The following is a 10,847-nucleotide window of genomic DNA, read 5'->3' on the forward strand; positions in this document are numbered from 1 at the left end:
CCCCCTCCACAAAAAGCCTTCTGATTTATAAACATCGATGTCTCATTCACAAATTGTGTAAAACACTCTGAGTGATCTCTACCAACTCTGGACCCATATATTTGTTTCTAACTCTGGAAGGAACTCAGAGCATTCCCATGCTGTCATTCTCCCCCTACAGACAAAGGCAATCCCACAATGGACACAATGTTCTTTGTCACCAATTACTTGTTTAGCAAAGCCACTTCCGAAAAGAAGTCCTGCTTGCTAGGTGCTTGTGATTCATACTTATAATCCTAGCAACTCAGGAAGCTGAGACCTGAGGGATCACAATTCAAAGCCTGCATGGGTCAAAAAGTCTATGAGAAGCCAGGTGCCGGTGGCTCACGCCTGTAGTCCTAGTTACTCAGGAGGCTGACATCTGAGGATCGCGGTTCAAAGCCAGCCCAGGCAGGAAAGTCTGTGAGACTCTTATCTCCAATAAACCACTAGAAAACTGGAAGTGGCGCTGTGGCTCAAGTGGTAGAGCGTGCGCCTTGAGCTGAAGAGCTGAGGGACAGCGCCCAAGCCCAGAGTTCAAGTCCCACGACTGATTAAAAAAAAGTCTATGAGATTCTATTTTCAATTAATCAGCAAAATGCCTGACTAGAGGAGTGGTGCAAGTGGAAACATGCCAGCTATAAGGGGGGGAGAGAGGGAAGCCAAGCAACAGTGTGGGGTCCTGGGTTCAAGCCCTAGGATTGGTGTGTGTGTGTGTGTGTGTGTGTGTGTGTGTGTGTGTGTGTGTGTGTGTGTGTGTTAGTAGACTCTGGCTTGGCTTCTCAAGCACCCAAAGCATCACTGACTTACCCTTCTACCTTTTTACTCTCTCTGGTTTCTAGAGAGTGAATATGAGGCACTGGGTTACTACACAAGGCATAGAGCTATGTCAGAACCGGATGATTTGGCTTTAGATCCATTTTCCTCTCTCCTGATACCTATCATAGCAGCATAGCCTCATGCTAGGAGAGTCTAGTCAGGTGCTGGGGGGCTCACACCTGTAATTCTAGCTACTCAGGAGGCTGAGATCTGAGGATGGCAACTTGAAGCTTGTATAGCAGAAAAGTCCATGAGACTCTTACCGCCAATTAACCAGCAAAAAGCCAGAAGTGGAGCTGTGGCTTGAGTGATAGAGCACCAGCTTTGAACAATAAAGCTATAGGACAGTGCCTGTGCCTGAGTTCAAGCCCCAGGACCAGCACATGGGTGCACATGTGTGCACACACGCACACACACACATATCCACACACGCACACACACATCCACACACACATACACACAAAGCTGAGCAGAAAGGACTACCTGCAGCTCCCACTGAGGAAGGGGGTTGGTATGGTTGTTGGCTAGAGACAAGCCAGGCTCAGGCTCAGTTAGCAGGAAAGTAAATGCAAAACTTGTATTCACATACCATTGCCATTGGCTGGGGAGGAATCGCAAGGTCGGTGAGCACATGGACAGGATCAAAGCAGTAAAACACAAGTCTTGCACTATGATTAGGATAGGGTGTAATTCCAGTTCCAAATCTGCAAAGAAAAAAAAGAGTTCACTTTTAATCTAATGAGATCTCCCCCCTGCTTCCTAGGACCAGGTCTACGAAGAACCTTTGGATCCACATGGGAGATATTTGACAAGTCACCAATGTTAGAACAGGTGTTAACAATGTTTAGAAAGCAGGTGGGGCCGTTTAGATCCCATTGGTCAGTAGGGTTTATCACACTCCATTTTAGCAGCCAGCCCCTGGTACACAGGAGATGGTTCATTGCAATTTAGTGAGCAAATGAAAGAGGAAGCAGATAGATCCTCATCCTTTACCAGACTCCGGGAGTAGAATTTCCAACCTAAGGGGTAGAATGTGTGGTGGCCTTTGGCTGCTGCTTCCTCTGGGCCATCCCACCCAGGTGAGGGTCACTGGGGAGAGCCAGTGCTGTTGCTCATGGTCTCCACTAGGTGTGAAGGTGGGGTAAGATCTCCCTCAGACGGAAATCTGAGCTGCTTCTGTATGCTCCCACTGATTTCTAAATATTTCTTCTGGGGTTGGGAAGGTGGCTTAGGGGTAGAGTGCTTGCCTAGCATACATGAAGCCCTAGGTTCGATTCCTCAGTACCCCATACACAGAAAAAGACAGAAGTGGCACTGTGGCTCAAGTGGTAGAGTGCTAGCCTTGAGCAAAAAAGCTCAGGGATGGTGCCCAGGCCCTGAGTTCGAGCCCCAGGACTGGCAATAACAACAACAATAATTCTTCCACTGCAATAATGAAGAGTTTAAAATACTGCCTTGCCGGGCACCGGTGGCTCACGCCTGTAATCCTAGTTACTCAGGAGGCTAAGATCTGAGGATCCCAGTTCAAAGCCAGCCCAGGCAGGAAAGTCCATGAGACTCTTATCTCCAATAAACCACCAGAAAACCGGAAGTGGTGGTGTGGCTTAAGTGGTAGAGTGCTCGCCTTGAGCTGAAGAGTGCAGTGACAGCACCCAAGCCCAGAGTTCAAGCCCCATGACCGACAAAAAAAAAAAGAGAGAGAAATAAAATACTATCCTTAATACAATACTTAAATAATTGGCCTTTAAACTATGTTCCATGTCTTTTGGGAGAGTTTATATGGTTTTCTTCCTTATAAGTGCAGTGATCAAATCTATTGGATGATGGCAAAAGATTAACAGCTGCTGGGCTCCAGTGGCGCATACCTGTAATCCTAGCTACCCAGGAGATTGAGATCTGAGGATTGCGGTTCAAAGCCAACCCCGGCAGGAAAGTCTGTGAGACTCCTATCTACAATTAACCACCAGAAAACTGGAAGTGGCGCTGTGGTTCAAGTGGTAGAGTTCTTACCTTGAGCTGAAGAGCTCAGGGACAGCGCCAGGCCCAGAGTTCAAGACTCCCACCCCCCCCCCCAAAAAAAGGTCAACAACTGTGTGTTCTAGTGGGGTGGGGATACAGGAAGTGATTGCAAGTCTGTATGTTCTGTAGATTTGAAAAATATCCTAACAAAATGTTGGGACACATTATATCCAGTCTGCAGAGCCACCTGCAGCTTGGCTGAGCCTGGCTCTGGCAGCAAAGGCAGGTGGGTAGCTGGCCTTGATACTACCTGCTTGATGTGCTAGGTGCCCTTTCAAAGAGCTTCACACCAATGGCCACTCAGAGGCACAAGAGATGGTTAATCATTTTCACAAAGCCAGAATAATGGTGGTGAAGCCAAAGAAGGACAAGTACTGTAGTTTGGCATCAGGTTTTTCTTCTTCATCATCACTCACTCTGAAGATAGGAGTTTTCTCCTGGTACCAGGGCTTGAAAGTTGGGCTGTCACTTAGCTTGCTTGCTCACAAATGGCACTGTACTACTTAAGTCATGCCCCAGCCCTGCTTTTTGTCAGTTTATTGGAGATAGACTATTACAGATTTTTTTTCTGCCTTAGGCTGGCCTTGAACGGCCATCCTCTAGATCTCAGTCTCCTGAGATTACAGGCTAATGAGTTACTGGCACCTAACTCTCATCTCTGTTCTAACAAGTCATCTTGCCCTCATGACAGTACAGTGTGTTCCATTCCAGCTGTTCTGTTCCAGCATGGATGAGGTTATATCAGGGCAGACAAGGAACTCTAGATCAGCCCAAAAGATACTACTTGCTCCTCTTCCTCCATCTACAGCAGTCAGGGTCTACAGCCAAACCTAGTTGGAAATCTTAGAATTTCTTACTTAGAATCCATTCTAATGTTTTACACACACACACACACACACACACACACACACACATACACACACACACAATTTTGAAACCTGTTCTGAAACGATCCGGTAACAATCAGAAAGATACAGATTTGCACATGGTGTAATTTATTGGGAGATCCTATTTCCAATTAACCAGCAAAAAGCCAGAAGTGGAGCCATGGCTTAAGTGATAGAATGCCAGCCTTGAGTGAAAAAGCTAGGGGACAGTACACAGGGCTTGAGTTCAAGCCCCGATACACATACACACACACACATACACACACACACACACATACACACAAAACCACACACACAAAAATAAAAAACCTTAATGATTAGCACCATGACAAGCACCCAAATTCTTCAAGCATTTGTTTTAATCACTGCTGAACCTTACTTTAATATTCTTAGCTTTCTTTAAGTGTGGTTTCTAGAATGAAATTAACACAGTCCTAGAAGTTTAACCAGGCTATCTTAGAAGAGGAAAACCTAATTTTTTTTTTCTTTTTTTGCCAGTCCTGGGGCTTGAACAAGGCTTAGACCCTGTCCTTGAGCCTGTTTATGCTCAAGGTAGTGCTCTACTATTTGAGCCACAGCACTACTCCCAGCTTTTTCTGAGTAGTTTATTGGAGATAAGAGTCTTTCCTGCATGGGCTGGCTTCAAACCACAATCCTCAGATCTCAGCCTCCTGAGTAGCTAGGATTAGTAGCCACTGGTCCCTGGCAGCTCTTTTTTTTAAGTATGTATGTATGTATGTGTGTATGTATGTATTTCTGGTGCTAGGGCTTGAACTCAGGGACTGGGCACTGTCCCTGAGCTGCTTTTGCTCAAGGTTAGCACTCTACCACTTGAGCCACAGTGCCACTTCCAGCTTTTTCTGTTTATGTGGTACTGAGGAATTGAACCCATGGCTTCATGCATGCTAAGTAGGCACTCTACCACTAAGCCACATTCCCAGCCCCAGTTCTCCTCTTTTAAAAATCACAAGGTTCCTAGTCCTGATAGAATTAAAAGTTTAACACAGAGAGTCATTATGTCATCAAGCATCAAGTGGTCTGAGATCAAAGAAATTTATTATTCATTTATTTTCTTCATTTAATTGAAAAACAAGAAAAAGGCTCAAGTGGTAACTGTGATCTGAGGATGGGGGTTCAAAGCCAGCCCAGGCAGGAAAGTCCATGAGACTCTTATCTCCAATAAACCACCAGAAAACAGGAAGTGGGGCTGTGGCTCAAGCAGTAGAGCGCTTGCCTTGAGCTGAAGAGCACAGGGACAGCACCCAAGCCTAGACTTCAAGCCCCACGACCAACAAAAAGAAAAAGAAAAAAGAAAGAAAAGAAAAGAAAAAAAAAAGAAAAGTGTGTTTAAGCAGTCATTTTTTGTGGCAGTTTTTTGACAGGAGTAGCATGATTTCAGTAGGAGTTTTTTTATTTTTTTTTTACTTTTTATTGTGAAAATACTGTACAGAGGGGTTACAATTACATGGGCAAGATAATGAGTACATTTCTTATCAAGCATTGTAGCCTCCTCCTTTGTTTCCTTCAGTAGGAGTTTTGCTTAGTGAGTATGTGGGGAAAAGTCCAAAAGGTATCATAAGACAGGTCAAAGGGGAGATGTTTTTCCTGAGAGCTTCTGTTGAACTCATTTCTGAAGCCTTCCAGGTCCTCTTCACCAAGTTTTAAACATTCACTCCTGACCACTAGGTGGCAGAAGAACTCTGAATTAGTTAAAGAAAAAAAAAATGCTGCTTAGTCTAGGTGGATTTGCTATGAACCTTTAATTGAGACTTTAAAAAAAAATCACTCACTTATTTTCATCATTGAACTCTAATACAGTGCCCTTTCCCATTTATTTCTCTGCTCTTTGCTGTGGGTATGTGCAGGTTAAAAAATATATGCCTCATTTTTTAGCCCCCTGCCCACTTGTGGTGAGCTCTTTTTTTCTGCTGTAGATTTAGCAGCTTTTCTTCTTGCCACAGCAGCCCCCAGCAACATCAGGTGCACAGCTTGGCTTTCTGTTATCAGATTCTGCTGCGAGCTTGAATGGATCTGTGATAAGAACCTGTCAAAAGGCAAACCCAAATGAAAAGACACATCAGACGAGTTTCAAGGGACCCAAAGACTAATATTTGATTTAGGTTGCTTTCCCAAGAAGAGACATTAAAATTATATAGTTCTATAAGGTCTTGGGAATCGCATCAGTCACTCTGCTATAAATACAGCTTATCTTCCAGAAGCTTCTAATCAGATTATTACTACAGTCAAGGTAAATTTCATTTAAGCTTCTTTTTTTTGGGGGGTCCGGTCCTGGGGCCTGAACTCTGGGCCTGGGTGCTGTCCCTCAGCTCTTCAGCTCAAGACTAGCACTCTACCACTTGAGCCACACCACCACTTCCGGCTTTTTTCTTTTTTGCTTATGTGGTGCTGAGGAATCGAACCCAGGGCCTCAGGCATGCAAGGCAAGCGCTCTACCACTGAGCCACCTTCCCAGCCCTCATTTAAGCTTCTTAAAGGTGGTCTCTCCCTGGCCAAGAGAGCTGATTCTGCTCAGTTGTTTCATTTTGTGAAATTTCCATTTGTATGTGTCTTGGACCTTTGGGTTAAATGGTAAAACTTCTATTCCCAGAAATACATGTATAAAGAAGTTATGTCCAGATAGCATCTTTAGCAATTATGTGCAGATATAAAGACTGTCAATAGACAGTCTGAGTGAAATTTCCCAGACACAAAAGGGCAGTCTTTATTATTAGTCCTCCTCTTTTTGTTTGTGTGTGCTGATAATGAGGCTTGAACTCAGGATGTGGGTGCTGTCCTTTGGTTTTACTGCTCAAGGCTAGCAATCTACCACTTGAGCCACAGCTCCATTTCTGGCTTTTTGCTGGTTAGAGAGGAGTATCATGGACTTTCCTGCCTGAGCTGACTTTGAACCACGATCCTCAGATCTGTCTCCTGAGTAGCTAGTATTATAGGTATGTCTCCAAATAAGATTCCTCCAATGCAAACATTGGCAGGGGGGGGGGGGGGGTGGGCGGGAACAGGCTTAAAGACAGAAAACTAAGAGCATAAACAAATCACCTTAAGTAATGACAATAAATATATTCAATGCAAATGTACACTCTATTTATTGATAGACACTGCAAATTGGAAGGTTACAAGACAATCATGAAACAGTTACTGAAGTAATTAACTCTCTAACCGTCAGTTGCCACCTTTCTGTAATAAAAAGGTCTGCTGGACAGGGGTGGCTCATGCCTATAATCCTGGCTACTCAAGAGGCTGAGATCTGAGGATCAAAGTTAGAAACCGACTGGGACAGACAAGTCCATGTGACTCTTCTCTCCAATTAACCACCAAAAAGCTGCAAATAGAGGAGTGTCTCAAATGGTAGAGTGTCACCCTTAAGCAGAAAATCTAAGTGAAAATGCAAGGCCCTGAGTTCAAGCCCCAATATCAGCACACAAAGAAATAAGATAATAAAATGAAAAGGTGGGCCTGATCCTGTGTATTCTCTATGCAGCCTGGCACCTGGTAGGACTCTCCAAGCCTGGAAGAGGGCCGCTGTGCTGGTTGCCACTGCTGGGCCCCTGTGTCCATTTTATTTCTTCCCTTACAGGCATTAGAGCTCCTGGGAGAAAGAGTCTCCCCTATTTTTTTCACCGAGAAAAAAAAGCATTTACCTCTCTCTTCTTCCCATTCAATGGCCTGTCTACAAATTAGGAAAGACTCTCTTCTCAGTGCATGTTCTTAGCCCTAAAACACCTCCAAAGCGTGGAGGCCATCCCTCCCAGCACCATTGCCCTGAGAATCTGTGCAAACTGTGTGTGGAAGCGGAGCAGCATTCTGATTTTAAAACATCAGCTCTAGAAGAGAATGGGAGTTCTCATTCAGCCTTTTGCAGCTGATTGACCTTGGATTAATAAATCAAATTCTCTAGGCCTTAGCTTCTTTATTTGGAAAATGAGGATAATTAAGGCTATTGTGAGGACAACATTACTATGCTGTGTCTTGAACATATTAATGTCCCATGAGTTAGCCACTCTATATTATTGATATTATGTGTTTTTTGTTTGTTTGTTTTGTTTGTCAGTTGTGGGGCTTGAACTCTAGACCTGGGCACTGTCCCTCAGCTATTCAGCTCAAGGCTAAGTGCTCTACCACTTCAGCCACAATGCCACTTCCAGTTTTCTGAGTGGTTAATTGGAGATAAGAGTCTCACGAACTTTCTTGCCCAAGATAGCTTTGAACCAAGATCCTCAGATCTCAGTCTCCTGAGTAGTTTGAATTACAGGCAGGAGCCACCACACCTGGCTAGATAGTATGTATTATTACTGTCATTGTTTTTTGTTGTTGTTGTTCATTTTTGTTTTTTTGGTCGGTCGCAGGGCCCGAACTCTGGGCCTAGGCACTGTCCCTCAGTGCTTCAGCTCAAGGAGAGCACTCTACCACTTGAGCCACAGCACCACTTCTGGCTTTTTCTGCCTATATGGTGCTGAGGAATCGAACCCAGAGCCTCATGGATGCAAGGCAAGCGCTCTACCACTGAGCCACCTTCCCAGCCCCTACTGTTGTTGTTATTATCCCAAACCAGACAGTCCATAGATAAATCCTGTGTGCATCATTTCAGATGTTGTGGTGTTGTCATAATGAAACTCTTAATAGCAAAATGCACTTCTCCTGTCAGGATTAAAAAGAAGTGAAAGAAGCCAGTCACCAGTGGCTCACACTGTAAAATTCTAGCTCCTTAGGAGGTTGAGACGTAGGGATCAAGTAGGCTCAGTGGCAAATCACTTGCCTATCATGTGCAACATCCTGGGTTCCGTCTCCAGTACCAAGAAAGAAAAGAAAAAAAAAGTAAATAAAAAAAACCAAGGGAGATGTAGGGATCGAGGTTTGAAGGCAGTCTGGGCACCAAGTCTGACTCCTATCTCCAATTAACCACCAAAAATCCAAAAGTAGAGCTGTGACTTAAGTGGTAGAATGCTAGCTAAAGCCCCCAGTCCCTGAGTTAAAGACCCAGGATGGACACAAAAGAAGAAGGAACAGGGTGAGAGGAAAAGGAAGAGAGGATGAGGAAGAAGAGGAGAAGGAAGAGGAAAGAGTAAATTCACAGTAAGAAGCAGTACCAGCCGGGCGCTAGTGGCTCACGCCTATAATCCTAGCTACTCAGGAGGCTGAGATCTGAGGATCTTGGTTCAAACTCAGCCAGGGCAGGAAAGTCCATGAGACTCTTATCTCCAATAAACCACCAGAAAACCAGAAGTGGCGCTGTGGCTCAAGCGGTAGAGTGCTCGCCTTGAGCTGAAGAGCGCAGGGACAGCACCCAGGCCCAGAGTTCAAGCCCCACGACCCACCCCCCCAAAAAAGAAGCAATACCATCCTACCATCCATTCCTGCACTGCAGCAGTGATAGAAGACAAATGTGTGTGGTTCCTGGACTATCAGTGCGCTAGGGTTTATCATAAAAGCTTTCCATAAAAGAGATAAGCAAGGCCCTCCTCCCAGAGCACAAGGTTAGATTTCTAGGACACACAGCTGTTTCGTTCTGAAGTCCAGAAGTCTGTAGATGGGAGAAATGAAGAAATCCGAAGAAGAGTTACAACACAGACGAGATAGTATCTGCCTGCAACCCATCTCTTAGCCTGTAACCTTACTGAGAAAATGGCCTGTAACCTAGCTGAGAAAATGGCCTGTAACCTAAGAAAATGGGAAACTGAGATGAAAATTTGAGGCCCCTAGCTTGCTGCTTTTAGTAAAGGAAAAGTGTAAGATCGGGGCTGGGAAGGTGGCTCAGTGGTAAAGCGCTTGCCTTGCATGCCTGAGGCCCTGGGTTCGATTCCTCAGCACCACATAAGCAAAAAGAGAAAAGCCGGAAGTGGTGATGTGGTTCAGCTGGTAGAGCGCTAGCCTTGAGCTGAAGAGCTGAGGGACAGCGTCCAGGCCCAGAGTTCAGGCCCCACAACCGGACCCCCCCCCCCCCCAAAAAAAAAGGAAAAGTGTAAGAGATTCTCACAAAACCAGATTGGAAGGCAAAGAATTAGAATCCCTGGGGAGGAGAGGATGAGACTAAGAAGATCATGATAGAGGACAGGGATCCCTTTACCTATGAGCCTGGCTTTCCCATCCCACCAACTCTAATGCCAAGATGAAGGCACAGCACATGCAGGTGCAGGAGTAGGGCCACCCACTGAGGAAATTATGTCCATTTGGAACTATACTCTTGTAGAATTGCTAGATACTGCCAAAACCACTGTGTGAGTCTGCTTGCCTGGATAGTGAGATACTGGGACCAGGGGAGAGGAGAGGGGAGCAATTCTCTGGTAGAAATAAAGAAAATGGAGCCAGGCACTGGTGGCTCATGCTAGTAATCCTAGCTACTCAGGAGGCTGAGATCTGAGGATCACTGTTTAAAGCCAGAAAACCACCAGAAAACCGTAAGTGGCTCAAGTGGTTGAGTGTTTGCCTTGAGCTGAAGAGTTGAGGAACAGTGCCTAGGCCCAGAGTTCAAGCCCCATGACTGGCCAAGTGAGAGAGAGAGAAAAAGAGAGAGAGAGAGAGAGAGAGAATGGGTATTAGTACCACACATCTTAAACACCACCTCCACTATGTGTACCACATCCAAGGAGATCATATTAGTCTGACAAGAGAAAAGGACAAATAAAATTGAGAGGATAAAAGAAATTGAGAGTTGGTTAAGATAATAACAATAAAGCAGCTGTGACAAAATTTGCTTTGTGCTAGCACTCCCACTGAGAAGATAATCTACTGTAATCACGATGGCCTTCTAGAAGGATCTTAAGTAGAACAATGGAAGGTTAGGAATTTCTTTCATCTGGCATTACTGGTAAAATGGGAAGGGTTCCTCCCGCCCCTTTCAGGTAGGGGGAGAGCTCCATAGTGGCAGTTATGGGAGGATCAGAGGCCTCATTGTCCCCTCAGAACAAGGGAAAGACATCTCTCTGGTAGTTCTGGGCACCAAATGTACACCAATACAGGGCAACCCAGGTTACAGGGCAATTTCCCACTGATATGAACTGGGACCAACAAGCCACCTATGCATTATTGCACCCAGGAATTGCAAGAATGCCTCGAGCCATCATTGGTATTCATCTCAGGCCTTGAGGC

General features: G+C 45.1%; 1 protein-coding gene and 1 long non-coding RNA gene across 2 annotated transcripts in view; one reads left to right on the plus strand and one right to left on the minus strand.

Annotated features, from left to right (window-relative positions):
* Positions 1–5,038: 5,038 nt before the first annotated feature.
* On the plus strand, positions 5,039–5,515 carry LOC122116015. The gene is made up of 2 exons (XR_006148859.1): positions 5,039–5,147; positions 5,278–5,515. It is a non-coding gene; the product is annotated as an uncharacterized LOC122116015 (long non-coding RNA).
* As3mt (arsenite methyltransferase) overlaps positions 5,485–10,847 on the minus strand; it is a 28,597-nt gene continuing 23,234 nt past the window's right edge. The window contains exon 11 of the mRNA XM_042689652.1: positions 5,485–5,787. Coding sequence (XP_042545586.1) covers positions 5,680–5,787 — 108 coding nt within the window. The 3' untranslated portion in view covers positions 5,485–5,679. The remainder of the gene's footprint in view (positions 5,788–10,847) is intronic.

Source organism: Dipodomys spectabilis, unplaced genomic scaffold, assembly GCF_019054845.1.
Source record: "Dipodomys spectabilis isolate Male_0828 unplaced genomic scaffold, ASM1905484v1 ptg000125l, whole genome shotgun sequence".
NCBI lineage: Eukaryota > Metazoa > Chordata > Mammalia > Rodentia > Heteromyidae > Dipodomys > Dipodomys spectabilis.